The following is a 27,136-nucleotide window of genomic DNA, read 5'->3' on the forward strand; positions in this document are numbered from 1 at the left end:
CCCCCTAAGCAAAAAAAAAAAAAAAAAAAAAAAAAAAAGGGCTTGTAGGCTGGCCACAGTGGCTCATGCCCGTAATCCCAGCACCTTGGGAGGTCGAGGTGAGTGCATCACCTGGGCTCAGGAGTTGGGAGACCAGCCTGACCAACATGGTGAAACCCTGTCTCTACTAAAAATACAAAAATTAGCCGGGCGTGGTGGTGCGCATCTGTAATCCCAGCTACTCGGGATCGGGAGGCTGGCGCACGAGAATCACTTGAACCTGGGTGAAGGAGGGTGCAGTGAGCCGAGATTGCGCCACTCCACTCCACCCTGGGTGACAGAGCCACACTCAGTCTCAAAAAAAAAAAAAAAAAAAAAAAAAGGGCTTGTAATGAAATATGATTCAGCCTTCCAAAGGAATGAAGCAGGCTCACTTCTGCAATCCCAGTGCTTTGGGAGACCAAGGCGGGAGGATCACGAGCTCAGGAGCTCCACAACAGCCTGGGCAATACAGTGAGACTTCATTTTTATATATTACATAAAGTTTAAGAGAAAAGAAAAATAAATAAAGAGGAATGATGGCAGACATATGCTCCAAGATGGGTGAACCTTAGAGGCTGCAGTGAGCCATGCTCATGCACTCCAGCCCGGGAAACACAGTGAGACCCTGTCTCTAAAAAAAAAAAAAAAAAAGGTAATTAAAGGTACATGAAGCTATCTATTAGGGTGGGCTCCAATCCATAAAGAGTTGGGCTCCTTAAATGAGGAGATTAGAGCTGGGCACGGTGGCTCATGTCTGTAATCCCAGCACTTTGGGAGGCCAAGGCGGGCAGATCACTTGAGGTCAGGAGTTCAAGACCAGCCCGGCCAACATAGTGAAACCCCGTCTCTACTAAAAATACAAAAATTAGTCAGGCGTGGTGGCAAGTGCCTGTGATTCCAGCTACTCGGGAGATGGAGGCCCAAGAATCACTTGAACCCGGGAAGTAGAGGTTGCAATGAGCTGAGATCACACCACTGCACTCCTGCCTGGGCAACAGAGTGAGGCTCTGTCTCAAAAAAGAAAAAAAACAGATTGGGACACAGACATATACAGAGGGAAGGGACGACCACGTGAAGACACGGAGAGAAGATGGCTGTCTACAAGTCAAGGAGAGAGGCCCCAAAAGGACACTCTGATCTTGGACTTCCAGCCTCCAGAAATGTGAGGAAATAAATATCTGTTGTTTACATTTCCCAGACGGTGCGTTTTTTTTTTTTTTTTTTTGAGATGGACTCTCACTCTGTTACCCAGGCTGGAGAGCAGTGACATGATCTCGGCTCACTGCAATCTCTGCCGCCCGGGTTCAAGTGATTCTCCTGCCTCAGCCTCCTGAGTAGCTGGGATTACAGGTGCCTGCCATTGTGCCTGGCTAATTTTTGTATGTTTAGTAGAGATGGGGTTTCAGCCTGTTGGCCAGGCTGGTCTTGAACTCCTAACCTCGTGATCCACCCACCTGGGCCTCCCAAAGTGCTGGGATTACAGGAATGAACCACCCCACCTGATTGCAATTTTTTTTTTTTTTTTTTTTTTTTTGAGATGGGCTCTTGCTCTGTTGACTAGGCTGGAGTGCAGTGGTACAATCATAGCTCGCTGCAGCCTCCAACATCTGGGCTCAAGCGATTCTCCTGCCTCAGCCTCCCAAGTAGCTGGGATTACAGGCATGTACCACCACACCTGGCTAATTGTTTTAAATTATTTTTTGTAGAGGTGGGGTCTTGCTGTATTGCCCAGGAGGGTCTCAAACCCCCGGACTCATGCGATCCTCCTGCCTTGGGCTCCCAAAGCACTTGAGGGGACTCACACAAAGAGGTGTGAGCCGCTGTGCCCGGCCCCAGACAGTGTGGTTTGTGGCAGCAGCCTAAGCAAATGAGTGTACAACCAGAGACAGTGCCAGGAGCAAGCGGGAATGGCCCCGCCAGCCTGCAGAGGGGTAGGCAATAAGTCACTGAGCTCTGGGTGGGCGTCTGCTGTGGGGTGAAGGCTGCTGGCTCAGGGCCCCAACCCCCCGGAACCTCACCAGGCTTAGGGCCTGCGACAGCTGCAGCAGAGCCTCCTGTGCCCTCTGCCTGGTGGCTCGAAGCTTGCCCAGCGAGTGCTCATAGGCGTGCTGCCGCAGCCTTTCCGACAGGGAGCCCAGACGCACAAAGTAGCTCTGCTCCTGCCGCTGCTGCTGCATGGACGCGACGTCAAAGCCATCCAGGGACGTGGCGATGCGGGCTGCAAGGAAAAGGAGAAGGGTCTCTGTGAAGACCAGAACACACAGCTGGGCTCGTCCCATGAGGACGGTCCCAGGAATCACACTGTCCACTTTATTTATTTATTTAGAGACGGAGTTTTGCTCTCTCACCCAGGTGGGAGTGCGGTGGTGCGATCTCAGCTCACTGCAACCTCTGCCTCCTGGGTTCAAGTGATTCTCCTGCCTCAGCCTCCTAAGTAACTGGGATTACAGGTGCCCGCCACCATGCCCGGCTAATTTTTGTATTTTTAGTAGAGACGGGGTTTCACCATGTTGGCCAGCCTGGTCTCGAACTCCTGATCTCCAGTGAGTCATCCGACTCGGCCTCCCAAAGTGCTGTGATTATAGGCGTGAGCCACCGCACGCGGCCATGCTGTCCAGTTTATACCCCAGTTCTGCTTCTTATAAACCTCGAAGGCCGGCCAGGCGCAGTGGCTCAAGCCTGTAATCCCAGCACTTTGGGAGGCCGAGACGGGCGGATCACGAGGTCAGGAGATCGAGACCATTCTGGCTAACACGGTGAAACCCCGTCTCTACTTAAAAAAAAATACAAAAAAACTAGCCGGGCGTGGTGGCGGGCGCCTGTAGTCCCAGCTACTCGGGAGGCTGAGGCAGGAGAATGGCATAAACCCGAGAGGCGGAGCTTTCAGTGAGCTGAGATCCGGCCACTGCACTCCAGCCTGGGCGACAGAGCGAGACTCCGTCTCAAAAAAAAAAAAAAAAAAAAAAAAAAAAAAAACCTCGAAGGCCTGGGAGCAAAGGATTCTGCCTTGGTTTTCCCTATCTGCAAAATGGGGATGAGGGAAGTCAAACCTCACAAGAATCAGAGACCTTAGACTAGCGGGAGGGTCTAACGATGGCCCGCAGGCCAGACCTGCCTTGGTCAACCTGTGAATATAGCCCTGAATGTTCATTATGCAGTCCTGCAGAGACAACAGCATTCCAGCCAGCAATGGATCGCATACACTACAGAGGTCCCATAAGATTGTAACAGTGTCGGCCGGGTGCAGTGGTTCATGCCTGCAATCCCAGCACTTTAGGTGACCAAGGCGGGCAGATCACTTGAGGCCACGAGTTCAAGACTAGCCTGGCCAACATGGAACAACCCCATCTCTACTAAAAATACAAAAATTAGCCAGGCTTGATGGCACTAGCCTGTAATCCCAGCTACTTGGGAGGCTGAGGTAGGAGAATCACTTGAACCCGGGAGGTGGGGCTGCAGCGAGCCGAGATCACACCACTGCACTCCAGCCTAGGTGAGAGTGAGATGCCATCTCAAAACAAAAAAAAAAGAGAATAATGACATTTCAGCCAACAACGGACCTCATATAGTGGTCCCATAAGATTAGAATACCATATGTACCATATTTTTCCTGTACCTTTTTTTTTTTTTTTTTTTTGAGACAGAGTCTCACTCTGTCACCCAGACTGGAGTGCAGTGGCGGGATCTCAGCTCATCGCAAGCTCCGCCTCCCGGGTTCACGCCATTCTCCTGCCTCAGCCTCCCGAGTAGCTGGGACTCAACCTGGCTAATCTTTTGTATTTTTAGTGGAGACAGGGTTTCACCGTGTTAGCCAGGATGGTCTTGATCTCCTGACCTTGTGATCTGCCCGCCTTGGCCTCCCAAAGTGCTGGGATTACAGGCATGAGTCACTGCTCCCGGCCTTTTTCCTGTACCTTTTCTTCTTTTTTTAGGCAGGGTCTCGATCTTTTGCCCAGGCTAGAGTGCAGTGGCATGATCTCAGCTTACTGCAGGCTCAACCGCCCAGCTTCAAGTTATCCTCCAACCTTGGCCTCCCGAGTAGCTGGGACTGCATGAAGCTGGGACTACGGCAAGACACCCGGCTAACTTTTGTATTTTTTGTAGAAATGGGGTCTCACTGTGTTGCCCAGGCTGGTCTTGAACTCCTGGACTCAAGCAATCTGCTCGCCTCAGCCTCCCAAAGTGCTAGGTTTACAGGTGTGAGCCATTGCACCTGGCTTCCCGTACCTCTCCTATGTTTAGATCTGTTTGTTTTGTTGGTTTTTATTTTTTGAAGTACGGTCTTGCTCTGTTGCCCAGGCTGGAGTGCAGTGGTGCGATCATAGCTCACTGTAGCCTTGAACTCCCAGACTCAAGTGATCCTTAGGCTCTCAAATAGCAACTGGGACTACAGGCGTGCACTAGCACACCCAGCTAATTTTTATATTTTTTGTAGAGACAGGGTCTCACTATGTTGTCCAGGCTGGTCAGGAACTCATGGGCTTAACTGATCCTCCCACCTCAGCCTCCAAAGTGCTGGGATGACAGGTGTGAGCCACCGTGCCCGGCCTCATCCCATGTTCATAGGTTCATATATATGTATGCATGTATTTATTTATTTTTGAGACAGAGTCTCGCTCTGTTGCCCAGGCTGGAGTGCAGTGGCACAGTCTCGGCTCACCACAAGCTCTGCCTCCCAGGTTCAAGTGATTCTCTTGCCTCAGCCTCCTGAATTAGCTGGGATTACAGGCATGGGCCACCACGCCCAACTAATTTTGTATTTTTAGTAGAGATGGGGTTTCTCTATGTTGGTCAGGCTGGTCTCGAACTCTGGACCTCAGGTGATCCGCCTGCCTCAGCCTCCTACTCCCAAAGTACTGGGATTACAGCTGTGAGCCACTGCGCCTGGCTGCATGTATTTATTTAATCCTTCTGTACCCACACTTTTTTTTTTTTTTTTTGAGACGGAGCCTCACTCTGCCGCCCAGGCTGGAGTGCAGTGGCCCAGTCTCGGCTCCCTGCAACCTCTGCCTCCTGAGTAGCTGGGATTAGAGATGACCACCACCATGCCTGGCTAATTTTTGTATTTTTAGTAGAGTCTGGGTTTCACCATGTTGGCCAGGCTGGTCTCAAACTCTTGACTTCAAGTGATCCGCCCACCTCGGCCCACCAAAGTGCTGGGATTACAGGCATGAGCCACTGCGCCCTGCCTATATCCTAAGCTTCTTATTTGCAAAAATCCCAATCCCGGCACTTTGGGGTGCTAAGGCAGTAGGATCACTCCAACTGAGGAGTTCCAGATCAGCCGGGATGATAGAGGGAGACTCCGTCTTTACAAAAAATTAAATAAACAAAAATTAGTTGGGCATGATGTTGTGTGCTTGTAGTCCCAGCTACTCGGGAGGCTGAGGTGGGAGGCTCGCCTGAACCCAGGAGTTTGAGGCTGCATTGAGCTATGGTCGCACCATTGCACTCCAGACTGGGCAACAGAGTGAGACTCTATTTCTAAAACAAACAAATAAAAAAGGGTTGGGTACGGTGGCTCATGCCTGTAATCCCAGCACTTTGGAAGGCCGAGGTGGGTGGATCACGAGGTCAGGAGTTCGAGACCAGCCTGGCCAACATAGTGAAATCCCATCTCTACTAAAAATACAAAAAATTAGCCGGGCACGGTGGCTCACGCCTGTAATCCCAACACTTTGGGAGGCTGAGACGGGCAGATCACGAAGTCAGGAGATCGAGACCATCCTGGCTAACACGGTGAAACCCTGTCTCCCGTCTCTACTAAAAATACAAAAAATTAGCCAGGCATAGTGGCGGGCTCCTGTAGTCCCAGCTACTCAGGAGGCTGAGGCAGGAGAATGGCGTGAACCCAGGAGGCGGAGCTTGCAGTGAGCCGAGAGTGCGTCACTGCACTTCAGCCTAGGCAACAGAGAGAGACTCCATCTCAAAAAATAAATAAATAAATAAAAATAAAATAAAAATAAATTTAAAAAAAAATACAAAAAATTAGCCAAGCGTGGTGGCGGGCACCTGTAATCCCCGCTACTCAGGTGGATGAGGCAGGAAACTCACTTGAACCCAGGAGGCGGAGGTTGCAGTGAGCTAAGATCACGCCATTGCACTCCAGCCTAGGTGACAGAGCGAGGCTCTGTCTCTAAATAAATAAATAATAAAGAAAGAAGAATATCAAATAAACAGTGCAGGGAGTACAAGTATATGACCGAGATGACTGACGTGGGATTTCTGGCCTGGCAGGAACACCAGGGTTCAGTGAGATCTCAAGTTTAGTCACATATTTATGCAGGAACGGAGTGAGCGAAGGGGGAAGAGGAGGAGGGCGGGGAGAGGACAGGGCAGGTTGTGCAGGACCTTGTGGGCTGGCTGTGACGAGGACTTGGGCCTTGACCCCAAGGGAGGTGGGGTCCATGGAGGGCTGTGGGCAGAGGAGGGATGGGCTATGATTCAGATGCTCACAGACGCCCTCTGGTGGCTGCTGTGGGGAGGTGACTGTGGTGGGTGAGGGTGGGAGCTGGTGAGCAGGACACAGGGGGACTGCGTTGATGAGATTCCAAGATGCTGGGAAGAGGTGGCAGGGACGAGGTAGCAGTGAGGGACAGACCCCACGAGGCCAACAGCGGCTTCCGGTTAGGGGGCCTGGGGAGGGGTCTCAGAGCAGCCGTCTGGCCACACTCACCCAGCTCGGCGTCCGTAAGGGGCAGGTGGTTGTCCACCCACTCCTCTGACTTCCCCAGCACCGTGTCGACCCCACTCAGCACCATCTGGCCCACGCGGGAGCCCATGACGGACTGGACCCCGCCAGTCACTGCAGACTTCGTCTTGTCCACGCTGCTCTGCACAGCACCGCGGGTCGCGTCCACCGCCTCCGATACTCGTGTGGCCACCGTGTCCTTGGCGCTAGACACCATCTCTCGGGCCCCTGACACCTTGGACGACACAAGCTCCTTGGTGTCCGCCAGGACCTAGGAGAGGCAACAGCATCAGCATCTTTGCCTTCCCTCCATACCTGGGCACCCCTCCCCTACACCCCAACTTCCAGGGAGATGGAGGCGGGAAGCGCCATCCCCCAGGTGACCCCAGCATCGCTGCCTTCCCTCCATACCTGGGCACCCCTCTCCTGCACCCCAACTTCCAGGGAGACTGAGGCAGGCAGTGCCATCCACCGGGTGACTCCGAGTCTGGAGTCATGGGCATGACCTCATACTCTGCAGCCAGACTACCTAGGCTCCGTCCCTAGCTTGCTGCTTCTCAGATGTGTGGCTTCAGGCAAGTCACTCTACCTCTCTGTGCCTCGTTTCTTTCCTTCCCTTTCCTTCCTTCTTTTCTTCCTCTTCCCTTCCCTTCCTTCTTCCCATCCCCTCCTTCTTTAGAGATAGGGTCTTGCCCTGTTGCCCAGGCTGGAGTGCCGTGACACCATCTCAGATCACTGCAACCTGTCTCCTGGGTTCAAGCAGTTCTCCTGCCTCAGCCTCCCAAGTAGCTGGGATTACAGGCATCTGCCACCACGCCTGGCTAATATTATGTGTTTTGTTTGTTTTGTTGTTGTTGTTGTTGAGATGGAGTCTCACTCTTGTTGCCCAGGCTGGAGTGCAATGGCATGATCTCAGCTCACTGCAATCTCCGCCTCCCGGGTTCAAGCGATTCTCCTGCCTCAGTCTCCCGAGTAGCTGGGATTACAGGTATGCACCCACGCCCGGCTAATTTTGTATTTTTAGTAGAGATGGGGTTTTACCATGTTGGTCAGGCTGGTCTCGAACTCCTGACCTCAGGTTATCTGCCCGCCTCAGCCTCCCAAAGTGCTGGGATTACAGGCATGAGCCACTGCACCCTGCCTGTTTTTGTTTTTTTGTTTTGTTTTGTTTTGTTTTTTGAGATGGAGTCTCTCTCTGTCGCCCAGGCTGGAGTGCAGTGGCTCGATCTTGGCTCACTGCAAGTTCCGCCTCCCAGTGATTCACACCATTCTCCTGCCTCAGCCTCCCGAGTAGCTGGGACTACAAGCACTCGCCGCCACACCCAACTAATTTTTTGTATTTTTAGTGGAGATGGGGTTTCACCGTGTTAGCCAGGATGGTCTCGATCTCCTGACCTCGTGATCTGCCCACCTTGGTCTCCCAAAGTGCTGGGATGTGAGCCATCATGAGCCACCATGCCCGACTTTTTTTTTTTTTTGACAGAGTTTTTGCTCTTGTTGCCCAGGCTGGAGTGCAATGGCGCGATCTCGGCTCACCGCAACCTCCACCTCCCGGGTTCAAGCGATTCTCCTGCCTCAGCCTCCCCAGCAGCTGGGACTACAGGCGCCCACCGCCATGCCTGGCTAATTTTTTGTATTTTTAGTAGAAACAGAGTTCACTGTGTTAGCCAGAATGGTCTCAATGTCCTGAGCTCGTGATCTGCCCGCCTCAGCCTCCCAAAGTGCTGGGATTATAGGCGTTTGAGCCACCACCCCCGAGAGTCAGGTTTTAACAGCAGCACTACACTCACTGAACATGCACGTTCTCACACTGGCCCGGATTAAAATGTAGCTCTGACAACACCACCGTTCCCCAGAACCTGGGGAAAGTTACCTCTTTACAAAGGGGGAAAAAACTCACAGGGCCCAGAATTGAGAGGATATTGCGCCTCTCAAAAAGTCAAGAGCTCACAGCAGGCCAGGCATGGTGGCTCGCACCTGTCATCCCAGCACTTTGGGAGGCCGAGGTGGGAGGATCGCTTGGGCCCAAAAGTATGAGACCAGCCTGGGCAACACAGTAAGACCTCACCCCTACAAAGCATACAAAAATTGGCCAGGCACGGTGACTCACGCTATAATCCCAGCACTTTGGGAGGCCGAGGCAGCTGGATCACCTGAGGTCAGGAGTTCGAGACCAGACTGGCCAACATGGAGAAACCCCTCTCTACTAAAAATACAAAAATTTGGTGGGCATGGTGGCGGGCACCTGTAATCCCAGCTACTCGGGAGGCTGAGGCAGGAAGATCACTTGAACCCAGGAGGCAGAGCTTCCAGTGGGCTGAGATCACGCCACTGCATTCCAGCCTGGGCAATAGAGCGAGACTCCATCTCAAAAAAAAAAAAAGAAAAAGAAAAAGAAAAAAGCTCCCAGCTGCTGCTCCGTTCAACGACCTTGAAGAATTCACCCTGAGCTTATCCCTTCTGTAAACACAAGGACTGTTGGCCTCCCACGGTATCAGTGGGAGAGAAAGGGAATGCAAGGGCTTGGCCCTACGATGGGGGCTCCTGGCTGACATTTCGCCATCTTCCTGTGAGCTCGGCAGTTTCCATCCCCCTCAGCCAAGCCCACTATTGGCCTTTGCTGATAAGCTGCAGGCATGGCTGGGCACAGTGGCTCACAACTGTAACCGCAGCACTTTGGGAAGCCAAGGCAGGCGGGAGGATTGCTTGAGCCCAGGAGTTTGTTTTTTGTTTTGTTTCTGAGACGGAGTCTCGCTCTGTTGTCCTGATCTCATGATCCACCCGCCTCAGCCTCCCAAAGTGCTGCGATTAGAGGATGAGCCACCGTGCCTGGCTAGCCCAGGAGTTAGAGACCAGCCTGGGCAATACAGCAAGGCCCCACCCTACAAAAAAACTAAAAAATTAGCCGGGTCTGGTGGTGCACACCTGTAGTCCCAGCTTCTCAGGAAGCTGAGAGCTGGGAGGATTACCGAAGTCTAGGAGGTCGAGGCTGTAGTGAGCCGAGATCATGCCACTGCACTCTAGCCTGGACAACTGAGCAAGACCTTGTCTCAAAAAAAAAAAAAAAAGGTACAAGTTGACACCCGCTCTGCTGTTTCCCAGCTAAGGTCATTTCCGCATAAATGGGAGGAAAGAAGTGTGACCATGATGGGACAGCAGAGCCCCCCGGCATACAGTAGGCACTCAATATCGAGTGGATGAATGAGCTGCCTGTCCCTGCAGGCGGTCTCAGGGAAAGTCCAAGGATGCTGGGATGTGGGCTGGCTTGTCCTGCCTCCAACCCAGGGAGCACCTATTTCTGATGCTAGAGACCCAGACGCAAGCAGTTGGTGCCTGAGGGTGGCCCTTCTGTAACCACTGGGCCGAAGCGGACATGGAGCCCCTGAATACTTAATAAGCATCTACCTGCTGGGGTAGTGGCTCACCCCTGTAATCCCAGCACCTTGGGAGGCCGAGGCGGCCAGATCACCTGAGGTCGGGAGTTCGAGACCAGCCTGACCAACATGGAGAAACCCCGTCTGTACTAAAAATACAAAATTACCCAGGCGTGGTGGTGCATGTCTGTAATCCCAGCTACTCGGGAGGCTGAGGCAGGAGAATCGCTTGAACCCGGGAGGCAGAGGTTGCAGTGAGCTGAGATCGCACCATTGCACTCCAGCCTGGGCAACAAGAGTGAAACTCCATCTCAAAACACTAAAAAAAATAAGCATCTACCCTGTGCCAGGCTGCCCGCTGAGCACTGGACACAGACACAAAGCAGGCGGCCTGTGCCCTGGTCCCAGCTAGGGACACAAACAATAACCGATTAAGCTTCACACTTATCTGAAGGAGGGTGTTTTGTTTTGTTTTGTTTTGTTTTGAGACACAGCCTTGCTCTGTTGCCCAGGCTGGAGCACGGTGGCGCGATATCGGCTCACTGCAACCTCTGCCTCCCGGGTTCAAGTGATTCTCCTGCTTCAGCCTCCGGAGTAGCTGGGATTATAAGCACTCACCACCACACCTGGCTAAGTTTTGTATTTTTAGTAGACACGGGGTTTTGCCATGTTGGCCAGGTTGGTCTCGAACTCCTGACCTCAAGTGATCTGCCCACTTTGGCCTCCCAAAGGGCTGGGATTAAGGCGTGAACCACCGCGCCTGGTCTGTGCCTCATTTCTTCATCCCAGGCTATTATAGGTCGAGTTATGGCCCGGCCCCCTCAACCCCAAATTCATATGCTGAAATCCTGATCCCCAGGGGTAAGAATGTGACTGTATTTGGAGACAAGAGTCTTTAAAAAGCGGTGATTAAGGGAAACTGAGGAAGGGCACAGTGGCGCACTCCTATAATTCTAGCACTTTGTGGGGCTGAGGCGGGAGGATTGCTTGAGCTCAAGGGTTGGAGACCGGCCTGGGCAATATGGCGAGATTCCGTCTTGACAAAAAGTACAAAAACTAGCCAGGCGTGGTGGATGCACCTATAGTATCAGCTACTCAGGAAGCTGAGGCGGGAGGATCTGTTGAGCCCAGGAGTTTGAGAACAGCCTGGGCAACATGGGGAAAACACACCTCTACAAAAAATTAAACATAGCCAGGCATGGTGGTGCGTGCCTGAGGTCCCAGCTACTTGGGAGGCTGAGATGGGAGGATTGCTTGAGCCCAGGAGTTCAAGGCTGCACTCTACCCTGGGTGACAGAGCGAGAACCTGCTTCAAAAAAAATTTTTTTTTTAAATGTTAAGAGCCAACATTTGATACAAGCCATGCGCTGTTCTAGGCCTTCAGGTGTTAACCCCAGGTCAGCATCGCCATTCTGTAGAAAAGAAAGTGGGGCCCAGGCTGGGTGTGGTGGCTCATGTCTGTAATCTCAAGACTTTGGGAGGCCAAGTTAGGTGGATTACCTGAGGTCAGGAGTTCAAGACCAGCCTGACCAACATGGTGAAACCCCATCTCTACTAAAAATACAAAAATTGGCCAGGTGTGGTGGCGGGTGCCTGTAATCCCAGTCACTCAGGAAGCTGAGGCGGGAGAATCACTTGAACCCGGGAGGCAGAGGTTGCAGTGAGCTGAGACCGTACCAGTGCACTCCAGCCTGGGCAACAAGAGCAAAATTCTATCTCAAAAAAAAAAAAAAAAAAGAAAGACAGTGAGGCCCACAGAGGCAAAGTAACTTGTGTGAGGGCCACTCAGCTGCTGAGGGGCAGGACACAATTTGGAACATGGTGTTTTTTGTTTGTTTTATTTTTTTTTGAGACAGAGTCTCGCTCTGTCACCCAGGCTGGAGTGTAGTGGCACAATTTGGGCTCTCTGCAACCTCTGTCTCCCGGGTTCAAGTGATTCTCCTGCCTTAGCCTCCCAAGCAACTGCGACTACAGGTGCACGCCACCACGCCAAGCTAATTTTTCTTTTTTTTTTGAAGTTTTAGTAGAGATGGGGCTTCACCGTGTTTGCCAGGATGGTCTCGATCTCCTGACCTTGTGATCTGCCCACCTTGGCCTCCCAAAGTACTGGGATTACAGGTGTGAGCCACCGCGCCTGGCCAGAGCAAGGTGTTTTGTTTTTGTTTTTGTTTTTTTTGAGACAGAGTTTCACTCTCGTTGCCCAGGCTAGAGTGTGATGGCGTGATCTCGGATCACCGCAACCTCTGCCTCCCGGGTTCAAGCGATTCTCCTGCCTCGGCCTCCCAAGTAGCTGGGATTACAGGCACCCACCACCACGCCTGGCTAATTTTGTATTTTTAGTAGGGATAAGGTTTCTCCATGTTGGTTAGGCAGGTCTTGAACTCCCAACTTCAGGTGATCCGCCCGCCTTGGCCTCCCAAACTGCTGGGATTACGGGCATGAGCCACCGCACCCAGCCAGGAACATGGTGTTTTGATGTTTTGACTTTCCTGCCTCCAAGCTTTTCTGACTAATAAAACCGTTATGGGGATGTCAACATTCTGGGTAAAGGGCCACATAACTAAGATTTTCAGTACTGTGGGTCACAGTCTCTGTCGCAACTACTCAACCTTGCCATTGTAGGGTGAAAGCAGTCATAGACAATATGTAAATAAACGGTCATGGCTATGTGCCAATAAAACTTTATTATAAAAACAAGTAGGCCGGGCACTGTGGTTCATTCCTGTGATCCCAGCACTTTGGGATGCCGAGGTGGGTGGATCACCTGAGGTCAGGAGTTCAAGACCAGCCTGGCCAACATGGTGAAACTCCATCTCTATTAAAAATACAAAAACTAGCCGGGTGTGGTGGCGGGCACTTGTAATCTGGCTGGCTTTGCAGTTATCCCTCCAGCTGCCCTGTGGGGAGTGGATTCGGGGTGGGGATGGGAATCAACAGGAGAGGGAGCAGGGAGGATGCCATCAAGCCTATCTAGTTAAGCTGGGACCAGCGCACTCCATACCCAGGTAGGTCCCTGTCTCGGCAGAGCCCCCGAGGGCGGACATCGTTACCTTCTCTGTGGGCTGCTGCAGGATGGGGAGGTTCTCCTCCAACTTGTCCAGCCCCCTGTGGGCGTACTCGCTGGCTGATGCAACTGCCAAAAGAAATTAAGTAAGACGCAAATGTGACTGGTGGAAGGTCACCTCGTAATTGTTCGGGGGACAGCACCAAGAGCTGGGTAGACCCCTCTACTCCCCACCCAGGGAAAGCGCCAGGAGGGGGATTCAGTGCCCTCTGGGACTTCACCCACTCTGGGGCTCCAGCTTGGAGAGGATTGGCTGAGCCCCGCTGACAGCGGCCGCCGTGAGGGTCCTCACTCCCTTCTCTGCCGCGTCGCAGACGGTCTTGACATGCGGGTAGCTCTCCTTGGTGGAGGCATAGGCTGCGGACACCATGTCGCAGGTGGAGCTGATGAGAGGCATGCTGGCCACGCGGTCCACCACACTGGGCTATGAGAGAGAAGTGGCTCAGGCAAACTGGGCGGGGGAGGATGGGGGGCTCAGCCGGAAACTCAGGGTGCCCTGCAGTTTTGCTCTCACTCCTGGCCAGTGAAACGGCTCAGTTTACCCACACTTTGCATCCAGGTGCTTGCACAAGTCAGGAACCTTGGGGTTTCGCCACATGCTTCCTTTTATTTTTTTTTTTGAAACGGAGTCTTGCACTGTCACCAGGGCTGGAGTGCACTGGCGTGACCTCGGCTCGCTGCAACCTCCACCTCCTGGGTTCAAGCGATTCTCCTGCCTCGTCCTCCTGAGTAGCTGGGATGACAGGCGCCACCATGCCCAGCTAATTGTTTTTGTATTTTTAGTAGAGACGGGGTTTCACCATGTTGGCCAGGCTGGTCTTGAACTCCTGACCTCATGATTCGCCCACCTCAGCCTCCCAAAGTGCTAGGATGACAGGCGTGAGCCACTGCGCCCGGCCCGTGTGCTTCCTTTAACACAGCCTAGTTACGTGAGCCTGCAGTTTATTCCAGCGTTGTGCCAGGTGGTGATAAGGGACAAGAGTCCCATTCTCATGGCAGTTAGGGTCTAAACTGGGAGCTGCAGACTACAGCCCATGGGTCACATCCAGTGCACCACTTGATTTTTTAATTTTAATTATCTTTGGGGCCAGGTGCAGTGGCTCATGCCTGTAATCCAAGCACTTTGGGAGATTGAGGCGGGCAGGTCACTTCGGGTCAGGAGTTCGAGACTAGCCTGGCCAATATGGTGAAACTCCGTCTCTATTAAAAATACAAAAATTCGCCGGGCGTGGTGGCGCACGCCTGTTACCCCAGCTACTCGGGAGGCTGAGGCAGGAGAATCGTTTGAATCCGGGAGGCAGAGGTTGTAGTGAGCCGAAATGTCACCACTGCACTCCAGGCTGGGTGACAGAGCAAGACTCCATCTCAAAAAATATGTATGTAAAATAAAATAACCTGAGGATGAGAGATCTGGAATAGAAACTGGCTTCCTAGGAGGCCCCTGAGAGAGACTTCAGAGGTGAGGAAGATTTGGCTTAGCGGTTGTGGAGGGCATGTAGTTTCAGACAGAACCCTGACCCCTCAGGCCCTCCAAGGGCCTTTGAGATTCCCCCGCTCCCAATTGGGGACACCAGTGAGTGGTCTGTACCCCACCGAGGAATAAACCTCTCTGGTTCCATGGGCTGCCGGTATATCCCTGGCTCCCTGCCAGGGCACCCTGGTGTGGGAAGCCTCATTGCACAAGAATCACAGGGTCGGGGCAGTCCCTGGTCCTGGCCCTTCCTCACCTGCTGTACCGGTTCTTCCGCTGTCACCTGGGTGCTGCCATCAGCCTCTGCCCCGTTGGCAGACATGGTCTCTGCAACAGACACTGTGGAGAGAGGAACAGTCAGGTACAGCCTGCCTGGCCCCACCTTCTAGGAAAAAGTCCAGGCCCACGCTGCAGCTGGAAGACAGGGTTCATACCTGCCCATGACTTACAGCCATGCCTTTCAGTCCTTAGCAGGCACAAGAGTGACCTCTGGACTTTGTTCAACAGCAAGTGCTGATTCTAAAGCTTCGGGATGGGGCTCACCTGGCCCCCCATCTGTTTTTTCTTTCTTTCTTTTCTTTGGAGACAGTCTCACTCTGTTGCCCATGGTGGAGTGCAGTGGGGCAATCTGGGCTCACTGCAACCTCCGCCTCCCGGTTTCAAGCGATTCTCCTGCCTCAGCCTCCTGAGTAGCTGGGACTACAGGCACCCACCACCATGCCCAGCTAATTTTTGTACTTTTAGTAGAGACCGGGTTTCATCATATTGGCCTGGCTGGTCTCGAACTCCTGACCTCGTGTTCCACCCACCTTGACCTCCCAAAGTGCTGGGATTACAGGTGTGAGCCACCACACCCAACCCTTTCTTTTTTTTTTGTTAAAGACAGGATCTTGCTCTGTCACCCAGGCTGGAGTACAGTGGTGCAATCACAGCTCACTGCAACCTCCAACTCCTGGCTTTAAGGGATCCTCCTGCCTCAGCCTCCCAAGTAACTAGGACTATAGGCACACACCACCACACCTAGTTAATTTTTTCTTTTTGGGTAGAGATGGTATCCTTTTTTTTTTTTTTTTTTTTTTCTGAGACAGAGTCTTGCTCTGTCACCAAGCTGCAGTGCAGTAGCACGATCCCAGCTCACTGCAACCTCCACCTCCCAGGTTCAAGCAATTCCCCTGCCTCAGCCTCCTGAGTAGCTGGGACTACAGGCGCGTGCCACCACACCTGGCCAATTTTTTGTATTTTTTAGTAGAGACGGGGTTTCACCATGTTAGCCAGGATGGTCTTGATCTCCCGACCTCGTGATTCACCCGTCTCGGCCTCCCAAAGTGCTGGGATTATAGGCGTGAGCCACTGCGCCCCTGCATTTCTAAAAGGCTCCCAGGCAGTGTTGATACAGCTGGTCCCTGGGATACACGTCAGGAAGCAAGGCTTGGGAACAGTCCCTTCCAGGGCTCACCTGTTCTCCAGGAAGCCAGGTATGACCTAAAACCTCTGTAGAGGACAATTTGCCAATAGCTGTCAAGTTCCAAGAGCCATCTTCCCCTTGACCCAGAAACCTCACTTCGGGGAAGATCCCACACCTGTGTTTCCGCATGGGCAGAGCTGTGTGGACTTACTGGCCACAACATGACACTGGAAACAACCTGGATGCCGAGCGAAAGGGGAATAAGATAACAACAAGAGTGGCCAGACACAGCGGCTCGCGCCTAGAATCCTGGCACTTTGGGAGGCCGAGGCGGGCGGATCACCTGAGGTCAGGAGTTCGAGACCAGCCTGACCAACATGGTGAAACCCTGTCTCTGCTAAAAATATAAACATTAGCCAGGGATGGTGGTGTGCACCTGTACTCCCAGCTACTCAGGAGGGTGAGTTAGGAGAATTGCTTGAACCTGGGAAGCGGAGATTGCAGTGAGCTGAGATCGTGCCACTGCACTCCGGCCTGTACAACAGAGTGAGACTCCGTCTCAAAAAACAAAACCAAAACCAAAAACAAAAACAAGTGTATCCCAATGCAGTGGCTAAAGAATGAGATTTAAAGGCCGGGCATGGTGGCTCACGCCTGTAATCCCAGCACTTTGGGAGGCTGAGGCAGGTGGATCACCTGAGGTGAGGAGTTCAAGACCAGCCTGAACAACATGGAGAAATCCCATCTCTACTAAAAATACAAAATTAGACAGGTGTGGTGGAGAATGCCTGTAATCCCAGCTACTCGGGAGGCTGAGGCAGAAGAATTGCTGGAATCTGGGAAGCGGAGGTTGCAGTGAGCCAAGATTGCACCACTGCGCTCCAGCCTGGGTGACAAGAGCGAGACTCTGTCTCAAAAAAAAAAAAAAAAAAAAGAATCAGATTTAAATGTAACTGACATGGGCTGGATGTGGTTGCTCACGCCTGTAATCCCAGCACTTTGGGAGGCCGAGGCAGGAGGATCACCTGAGGTCAGGAGGTGGAGACCAGCCTGGCCAACATGGCGAAACCCTGTCTCTACTAAAAATACAAAAACTAGCCAGGTGTGGTGGTGCACACCTCCATGTTTAGTTATCCCAGCTACTCAGGAGGCTGACGCAGGAGAATCACTTGAACCCAGGAGGTGGAGGTTGCAGTGACCTGATATCTCACCAGTGCACTCCAGCCTGGGTGACAGAGCAAGACTCCATCTCAAAAAAAAAAAAAAGAAAGAAAGAAAGAAAGAAAGAAAGAAAACAAAAGACAAAAGACTAAATGTAACTGACATGACATGGACAAAGATCTAGTCAAGGGATAAAATGTGTTAAATAGGGCAAACTATTTTTTTCTTTTTCGAGACGGATTTCCACTCTGTTGCCCAGGCTGCAGTGTAGTGGTGCGATCTCGGTTCACTGCAACCTCTGCCTCCTACGCTCAAGAGATTCTCCCACCTTGATCTTGTAAGTAGCTGGGACTACAGGCACGCACTATCACACCTGGCTAATTTGTGTGTGTGTGTGTTGGGCGGGGGGGGGGGGTGGTTTTTTTTTTTGACAGGGAGTCTTGCTCTGTCGCCCAGGCTGGAGTGCAGTGGCGTGATTTCAGCTCACTGCAACCTCCACCTCCCAGGTTCAAGCGATTCTCCTGCCCCAGCCTCCCGAGTAGCTGGGATTACAGGCATGCACCACCGCATCCGGCTAATTTTTTGTAGTTTTAGTAGAGATGGGGTTTCACTATGTTGGTCAGGCTGGTCTTGAGCGCCTGACCTTGTGATCCACCCGCCTCAGCCTCCCAAAGTGCTGGGATTACAGGCGTGAGCCACCGCACTCGGCCGTGTTTTTTGTTTTTTTGTTTTTTTGTTTTTAGTAGAGATAGGGTTTCGCCATATTGCCCAGGTTGGTCTTGAACTCCTGAGCTCAAGGGATCTGCCCCACTTGGCCTCCCAAACTGCTAGAATTACAGGCGTGAGCCACCGCACCCAGTCAAAATGCAGGCTTTTTTTTTTGAAAGTGAGATAACATGCCTGCCTGCACTGCAGAGCTATGAAGCCCAGGTCAGGGGTATGGGGAGGACGGGGCTCCCCAGGTGAGTCTATGCAAGTGGGATGAAGCCACAACTCCATTTTCCTGGACAAGTGAGATGAAGCAGGGACACCATCATCAGATGAGGTTCTCAGGGGAAAGCCAGGAGTCCCAGCTCCACCTCTGCTGTGCTCGCTCGCTGGAGCAAGGCACCTTCCCCTTCTCTGGCCTCGGTCATCTCACCTGTAATATGAGGATAAAGGGTCGGGCACGGGCCTGTAATCCCAGCACTTTGGGAGGCTGAGGCGAGTGGATCACTAGGTCAGGAGTTCGAGACCAGCCTGGCCAACATAGTGAAACCCCATCTCTAAATATACAAAATTACATACAAAATTACGAAAATTAGGCGCGGGTATGGTGGCAGGCACCAGCTACTTGGCAGGTACCAGCTACTTGGGAGGCTGAGGTAGGAGAATTGCTTGAACCTGGGAGGCAGAGGTTGCAGTGAGCCAAGACCGTACCACTACACTCCAGCCTGGGTGACAGAGGAAGACTCCATCTCAAAAAAAAATGTGGCTAGGCCGGGCGCGGTGGCTCAAGCCTGTAATCCCAGCACTTTGGGAGGCCGAGACGGGCGGATCACAAGGTCAGGAGATCGAGACCATCCTGGCTAACACGGTGAAACCCCGTCTCTACTAAAAAATACAAAAAACTAGCCGGGCGAGGTGGTGGGCGCCTGTAGTCCCAGCTACTCGGGAGGCTGAGGCAGGAGAATGGCATAAACCCGGGAGGCGGAGCTTGCAGCGAGCTGAGATCCGGCCACTGCACTCCAGCCTGGGCGACAGAGCGGGACTCCGTCTCAAAAAAAAAAAAAAAAAAAAAAAAATGTGGCTAAAGGTCATGCCTGCCTTATGGCCTGCTTTCCCGGGGAATTCTGGTGTGAGCCTAAGAACCTGTGGCCTTGACTCTGAGCATCTTTTCCAGAGGAATGAGGCCCCACCTCCTGGTGGCCTTGCTTCGATGTCCCCTAAGCAGAACTCAGCAAAATGATGTTTTGCGAGCACTGGATCTGGAGTCCAGATTGGGTTCTCTTTTTGTTTTTGTTTTTGTTTTTTCTTTGAGATGAAGTCTTGCTGTGTCACCCAGGCTGGAGTGCAGTGGCGCGATCTCAGCTCACTGCAACCTCCGTCTCCCAGGTTCAAGGGATTCTCCTGCCTCAGCCTCCAGAGTATCTGGGATTACAGGCGCCTGCCACCAGGTTCAGCTAATTTTCATATTTTTAGTAGCGGTGGGGTTTCACCATGTTGACCAGGCTATTCTCGAACTCCTGACTGCAAATGATCTGCCCACCTCAGCCTCCCAAAGTGCTGGGATTACAGGCGTGAGTCATCGTGCCCAGTCCAGAGTGGGTTCTAATCCCAGTTTGGCAACTCACTAGGAATAGGAGTTTGGGCAGGCAGCATTCCCTAGGAGCCTTGCTTGCCACATCTGTGAAATGGGTATAAGTTTCACAAGAGGCTGGAGTTCCTGTGGACTGGAGGAGACACTGCTCCGGGGAAGCTCAGCTCCATGCCTGGCACATAGTAAGAGCTCCATAAACCATCTCACCGCACTCTGGCTTCCACGGACAAAGGGTTACAGCCAGCCAGGAACCAGCTTCCTGTCAGGTACAAAAGTCCCCCAACTGGGAAGTCAGGTGAGAAGATATACCTACGTCCCAGTGATCACTGCCTAAATCTATTCTTCTCACCTCCTTCGGAGCCTGAGCTCACCTGGGCAGGCAGCCAGGTAGGCAGGCATCAAAGTCCTGGCCTCGACAGATTCCCAAGCCCCACTTAGGACTCAGGCAGCTTCCTCCCGTCCCCTCTGTCCACCATGACTTTCTGGAACTGGTTAAAGCAAGGGTGGCCACTGCAGATGTCAACGCCCTATGAAACCCCTGGGGGTCAGTGACCTGCCTTGCCGCTGGCTCCAGAAGGGGAGTTCCAGGCCAGACCCAGTCATCCAGCAACTTCAGGGCATGCTAAGACTGGACTTCAAAAATTCCAAGAGCCCCAGGTCCCACTGCTAGGCCCAGCCGGGACAAGAACCCCAAAGCAGTTAAGGGGTAGGCCTTCCTACTTTTAAGCCATCTCGCCGCCACGCCCACCCGAGGGAAGCGGGGAGGATTTGCCCAAGACCTCCCCAGAAGCAGTTGGGGGCGCCAGGAGCCGGGGCAACGCCCCTTCCAACGCCCGTGGCAAAACCATCTGGAGGGCAGGCGGCTTTACGGTGGCGGGGGGTGTCTCTGAAGACCCCGGAAGGGAGGGCGAAGTTTCTGCCCGCAGGAGGAAACTTGCCTGCAAATTGCGTTTCCAAAAGCAAGCAAACTGATCAAAATTTAGAGAAAACCTGGCGGGGGCGGTATTTAGCCCACCTCCCTCAATATCACCCCTTCTAGGGGGCTCTTTCGCCCCTCAAAAGTCCCAGGAAGTGAGAAGAGGGTTTCAAAGTTCAAGCTCCGTTGCAGACGTTGGATTTTTCTGGGGGGAGGGGTGACCAGCCTGGGCTGAAGACCCCTCCCCAGGCCGCAGAGTCCAGCAAATCCCACCCCGAGAAAGGCCCTCCCCGACCCCTCCGCCCCTGGGGTGCCCCAGGACTCGGTGGACACCGCCCCCCAGCTCAACTGAGGGACCCCCGCCACTCACCGCGGTCAACTGGACGTCCCAGGCACAATAACTGCGGCTTCCAGACCAGCCTTGAAACCGTCAGGGCCGGGGCGGGGCTGGCTTTTACTGCGCGGTGGGTTGGGGGCGCAAGGGAGTGACGGGCGAGAGAACCAATCAGGTTGAGGGAATGCCCGGGCCAGGCCCGCCCCTCTCCTCCCTAGCCCGCCTCCACTAGGCCCCGCCCCTCGCCAAGTCACTTAAGAAGTACGGGAAGGACTACACGCCCTGAAGGGGAGGGGGCACTCCTGGACCACGCCTGTCCCAGTCACGGGACCCCCCCGCTCCGCAGCTGGGGACCCTATGAAGTTGGCCCTGGGAGGTGAGTGCGATCGGGGGCGCCGCACGGGTGCTGGGATTCCCTAGGTCGCCCATTTCCCCTATGGCCAAACTGAGGCTGCTAGAACCCCAGGAGAGTTGCAGGGTGACCCTCGCCAGCGCGTCAGGGGCCAGGCCCTCCACTATGGGCTGCAACCCAGCTATATATATATACATACACACACTTTTTTTTTTCCGAGACGCAGTCTCGCTCTGTCATTAAGGCTGGAGTGCAGTGGCACGACCTTGGCTCACTGCAGCCTCCACCTCCTGGGTTCAGGAGATCCTCCTGCCTTAGCCTCCTGAGTAGCTGGGATTACAGACACGTGCCACCAGGCCCGGCTAATTTTTGTATTTTTGGTAGAGACGGGGTTTCACCATGTTGGCCAGGCTGGTCTCGAACTCCTGACCTCAAGGGATCTGCCCGTCTGGGCCTCCCAATGTGCTGGGATCACAGGTGTGAGCCACCGCACCCGGCCCAACCCAGCTATATGAGCGACTTGAACCACCACAGGGAACTCGTCCAGCCTCCAGCCCGACCTGCCCAGCATCAGACCTCCCAGCACTATATTGACTTTTTATCATCCCTGTTTTGCGGAGGGGGAAACTGAGGCCTGGAGAGGGTCAGCCAGGGGCAAGGCAGCCGTCAGGTTCCAGGCTCTGTGACTGCTGGATCAACCTCTTCCTGAAGCTGCCTCCGCCTGGATTTTTACCCCGCCCCTCTCCACCACCCAAATTCTTTATCTTCTTGGTCTATAAACCAAGGTCTCAATCTCAGATGGCCCTAGGGGCCAAGGAGGAGATGAATATTTCTGCTGAGGAGGTGGCAGTGATGCTCTGCTTAGAGGGGCAGGGGAGAGCAGTGCCCTATGGGAGACCCACCTGGGGAGTCACAGATCCACAGGAAGTTCAAGCCGTAGACATGTCCTGCCTGTTAGGGAACAACAGGGGCTGTGTCCAGCCCAGGGGCCACCGGTTTGCCACTTCTGCTAAATTATTTGAATAGAATGAAGCTTCTGGTAGCTTTAGAAAGAACATGGGAAAAATTGGGTGTCTGTGATTGCATTTTTCTGGGGGGTGGGTGAGGACAGGGTCTATGCTAGCACTGTCCAATAGAACTTTCTGCAATGTTAAGAGTGTTCTAGAATTGTGTGCCATCCAACACTGTAGCCAAAAGCACCATGTGGATAATGCACAGTGAGAAGCTGAATGTTTAAATTTTTTTTTTTTTTTTTTTTTTTTTTTTTTTGAGACAGAGTCTTGCTCTGTCGCCCAGGCTGGAGTGCAATGGTGCAATCTCGACTTACTACAACCTCTACCTCCCGGGTTCAAGCGGTTCTCCTGCCTCAGCCTCCCAAGTAACTGGGATTACCGGTGCGTGCCACCACACCCGGCTAATTTTTGTATTTTTGGTAGAGATGAGGACTCACCATGTTGGCCAGGCTGGTCTCAAATTCCTGGCCTCAAGTGATCCACCTGCCTTGGCCTCCTAAAGGGCTGGGATTACAAGTGTGAGACACTGCACTTGACCTGAATGTTTAAATTTAAGTAACTTCAGGGAGTTAGTGAGATTCTCAAGTGAATCTGAGACCCCATTCCTTGACATTTGTAACAGACTTTTTCCTTCTCATTCACTCATTCAACCATATTTATGGAGTCCTTGCACTGGGCACAGCGGTGAGCTAAACAGATAAGAATTCCAGCCCTCGTGACACTCACTAACCAGTGCGAGAGATGAACAAGGAACAAGATAAGTGAGTGAACTTTACAATGGGTCACGTGGTAGGACAGCAAAGGAAAAGACGAATGTGGGGGCTGCAGGGTTTTTGTTCTTGTTTTTTGTTTTTGAGACGGAGTCTCACTCTGTCACCCAGACTGGAGTGCAGTGGCACGATCTCGGCTCACTGCAACGTCCGCCTCCCACGTTCAAGCAATTCTCGTGCCTCGACCTCCCAAGTGGCTGGGATTACAGGCCTGTGCCACCATGCCTGGCCAATTTTTGTATTTTTTTTAGTAGAGACAGGGCTTCACCATGTTGGCCAAGCTGGTCTTGAACTCCTGACCTCACGTGATCCACCAGCCGTGGCATCCCAAGGTGCTGGATTACAGGCGTGAGCCACTGCACCCGATGGGGCTGCAGTTTTTTGTAGGGAGGTCAGAGGAGGCCTTTCTGAGTGACATCCAAGAAGAGAAGAGAGAGAGGTCAGGAGGGAACCATGTCCAGTTAGGGGGAACAGCATTCCAGGCAGCAGGCACAGTCCATGCAAAGGCCCTGAGGCAGGACTGCACCCGGCACCTAGAACAGTGAGGAGGGCCCTGTGGCTGGAGTAGAGTGAGTGAGAGGGAGGGAGGAGGGGAGGGCAGGGATGGCTCAGAGAGGGGAAGTGACTCATCCAAGATTCAAGGTCAGTGGGAGATTTGCCTGGTAACCCTCAGCTTCTTGGTGGACTTGAGTAACAAAATAACTCTGGTCTAGGGGATGAGCCCTGGTGATTTTGCCAAACGCCCTTTTTTTTGAGACAGAGAGACAGAGTCTCACTCTGTCGCCCAGGCTGGAGTGCAGTGGCGCAATCTCGGCTCACTGCAAGCTCCGCCTCCCGGGTTCACGCCATTCTCCTGCCTCAGCCTCCCGAGTAGCTGGGACTACAGGCGCCCGCCACCATGTCCGGCTTTTTTCTTGTATTTTTAGTAGAGACGAGGTTTCACCATGTTAGCCAGGATGGACTCGATCTCCTGACCTTGTGATCTGCCCGCCTCGGCCTCCCAAAGTGCTGGGATTACAGGCGTGAGCCACCATGCCCAGTCTTTTTTTTTTTTTTTTTTTTTTGAGACAGTCATCTCCCAGGCTTTCGGTTCTTCTTGAGGGCAACATCTGCCCAGAAGTCCCTGCCTGGCCTCCCACAGCCCCAGGGTGAGAGGTAAGAAATAGCTACTGTGGGTGTGGGCCCAGCTACTCGGGAGGCTGAGGTAGGAGAATCACTTGAACCCGGGAGGCGGAGGTTGCAGTGAGCCGAGAATGCACCATTGCACTCCAGCCTGGGCAACAAGAGTGAAACTCCATCTCAAAAAACAAAAAAAGAAAAAAAGAAAGAAATAGCTACAGTTGGCTGGGCAAGGTGGCTCACTCCTGTAATCCCAGCACTTTGGGAAGCCAAGGTGGACGGATCACTTGAGCTCAGTTCAAGACCAACCTGGCCAATATGGTGAAATCCTGTCTCTACCAAAAATGCAAAAATTAGCCTGGTATACAATGAGATACCATCTCACACCAGTTAGAATGGCAATCATTAAAAAGTCAGGAAACAACAAGTGCTGGAGAGGATGTGGAGAAATAAGAACACTTTTACACTATTGGTGGGACTGTAAACTAGTTCAACCATTGTGGAAGACAGTGTGGCGATTCCTCAAGGATCTAGAACTAGAAATACCATTTGACCTAGACATCCCATTACTGGGTATATACCCAAAGGATTATAAATCATGCTGCTATAAAGACACATGCACACATATGTTTATTGCGGCACTATTCACAATAGCAAAGCCTTGGAACTAACCCAAATGTCCATCAATGACAGACTAGATTAAGAAAATGTGGCACATATACACCATGGAATACTATGCAGCCGTGAAAAAGGATGAGTTCATGTCCTTTGTAGGGACATGGATGCAGCTGGAAACCATCATTCTCAGCAAACTATCATAAGGACAGAAAACCAAACACTGCATGTTCTCACTCATAGGTGGGAATTGAACAATGAGAACAGTTGGACACAGGTTGGGGAACATCACACACCGGGGCCTGTCGTAGGTTGGGGGGAGGGCGGAGGGATAGCATTAATACCTAATGTAAATGACGAGTTAATGGGTGCAGCACACCAACATGGCACGTGTATACATATGTAACAAACCTACACGTTGTGCTGTACCCTAGAACTTAAAGTATATAAAAAAAAAAAATTAGCCAGACATGGTGACCCATGCCTGTAATCCCAGCTTCTCCACAGACTGAGGTGGAAGGATCGCTTGAGACTGGAGGGGTGGAGGTTGCAGTGAGCCAAGATCGCACCACTGCACTCCAGCCTGGGTAACAGTGCAAGACCCTGTCTCAAAAACGAAAATGAGATAGCTGCTGTTTTCTAGGCTATTTCATTACATTATTCAGCAGCCTGATTCCCATTTTCTTTTAATTTTTATTTATTTATTTATTTTTGAGACAGAGTCTCGCTCTGTCGCCCAGGCTGGAGTGCAGTGGCACGATCTCGGCTCACTGCAAGCTCCACCTCCTGGGTTCCCGCAATTCTCTGCCTCAGCCTCCCGAGTAGCTGGGATTACAGGTGCCCACCACAACGCCCGGCTAATTTTTTGAATTTTTAGTAGAGGCAGGGTTTCACCACGTTGGCCAGGCAGATCTTGAACTCCTTGACCTCGAGATCCACCCGCCTCAGCCTTCCAAAGTGTTGGGATTATAGGCGTGAATCACCGCGCCTGGCACTATTTATTTATTTACTTATTATCGTTATTAGTTTTTGAGTTGGAGTCTTGCTCTGTTGCCCAGGCTGGAGTGCAGTGGCGTAATCTCGGCTCACTGGAAGCTCCACCTCCTGGGTTCACGCCATTCTCCTGCCTCAGCCTCCCGAGTAGCCAGTGACCACACCTGGCTAATTTTTTTATTTTTAGCAGAAATGGGGTTTCACCGTATTAGTCACGATGGTCTCGATCTTCTGACCTCGTGACTCACCCACTTCAGCCTCCCAAAGTGCGGGATTATAAGCATGAGCCACGGCATCCGTCCTATTATTTTTTTTGAGACAGAGTCTCACTGTGTTGCCTAGGCTGGAGTGCAGTGGCGTGATCTCGACTCACTGCAACCTCTGCCTCCCGGGTTCAAGCGATTCTCCTGCCTCAGCCTCCCAAGTAGCTGGGATTACAGGTATGCGCCACCACACCCGGCTAATTTTTGTATTTTTAGTAGAGACAGGGTTTTGCCATGTGGGCCAGGCTGGTCTCGAACTCCTGACCTCAGGTGATCCACCCGCCTCAGCCTCCCAAAGTGCTGGGATTACAGGCATGAGCCACTGTGCCCAGAAAGTCTTTGTTTTTGACATTTTCTACTCCTTCTTTTCTTTCTTTCCCTCTCCACCCCCTCCCAATTCTAGGACTCCTAGTTCTTTCTCACTGAGAGTAGGGGAACGGCGGTGAGCATACTGCCACAAGGTGGCACTGCTGGTCCCACATGGGGGTCCCTGCCTGGCACAGGTGTTCCCTGTCTCTCCTCTGACCCTTCCTTCCCTCCATCCATCCATCCGTTTTCAAGCATGTCCTATTGAGTGTGAGCCAGGCCGGCAATTCACTGAATATGCAGTCATTCAACAAATAATTATTAAGCACCTGCTGTGTGCCACACTGTGCTGGGCAGCCCTGGAGACAGACACGGGATGGCAGGATTGTATTAAGACTTTTGGGACCTGGCCGGGTGCGGTGGCTCACGCCTGTAATCCCAGCACTTTGGGAGGCTGAGGCGTGTGGATCACCTGAGGTTAGGAGTTCGAGACCAGCTTGAACTATATGGTGAAACTCCGTCTCTACTAAAAGTACCCAAAAGAGGCCGGGCGCAGTGGCTCAAGTCTGTAATCCCAGCACTTTGGGAGGCCGAGACGGGCGGATCACAAGGTCAGGAGATCGAGACCATCCTGGCTAACACAGTGAAACCCCGTCTCTACTAAAAAACATACAAAAAGCTAGCCAGGTGAGGCGGCGGGCGCCTGTAGTCCCAGCTACTCGGGAGGCTGAGGCAGGAGAATGGCGTAAACCTGGGAGGCGGAGCTTGCCGTGAGCTGGGATCCAGCCACTGCACTCCAGCCTGGGCGACAGAGCGAGACTCTGTCTCAAAAAAAAAAAAAAAAAAATTAGCCAGGCATGGTGGCGCATGTCTGTAATCCCAGCTACTCGGGAGGCTGAGACAGGAGAATTGCTTGAACCCAGGAGTCGGAGGTTGCAGTGTCTCAAAAAAAAAAAAAAAAAAAAAAAA

At 52.5% G+C, this 27,136-nt stretch overlaps 1 protein-coding gene across 4 annotated transcripts in view; it reads right to left on the reverse strand.

Annotated features, from left to right (window-relative positions):
• The window catches only part of PLIN3 (perilipin 3), a 28,778-nt gene extending 7,842 nt beyond the window's left edge, over positions 1-20,936 (reverse strand). For 2 of the 4 annotated variants that reach the window (XM_025366054.1, XM_025366052.1), the window contains exons 1-6: positions 20,773-20,936; positions 14,878-14,960; positions 13,376-13,574; positions 13,137-13,219; positions 6,698-6,983; positions 2,040-2,239 (exon numbers count right to left, since the gene is read on the reverse strand). In XM_025366054.1, the coding sequence (XP_025221839.1) occupies positions 2,040-2,239; positions 6,698-6,983; positions 13,137-13,219; positions 13,376-13,574; positions 14,878-14,943 (834 nt within the window). In that variant the 5' untranslated portion in view covers positions 14,944-14,960; positions 20,773-20,936. The remainder of the gene's footprint in view (positions 1-2,039; positions 2,240-6,697; positions 6,984-13,136; positions 13,220-13,375; positions 13,575-14,877; positions 14,961-20,772) is intronic. The other 2 variants (XM_025366055.1, XM_025366056.1) reach the window with 2 other exon arrangements.
• Between the last annotated feature and the right edge of the window lie 6,200 nt (positions 20,937-27,136).

Source organism: Theropithecus gelada, chromosome 19 (genome assembly GCF_003255815.1).
Source record: "Theropithecus gelada isolate Dixy chromosome 19, Tgel_1.0, whole genome shotgun sequence".
In the NCBI taxonomy this organism is placed as follows: Eukaryota; Metazoa; Chordata; class Mammalia; order Primates; family Cercopithecidae; genus Theropithecus; species Theropithecus gelada.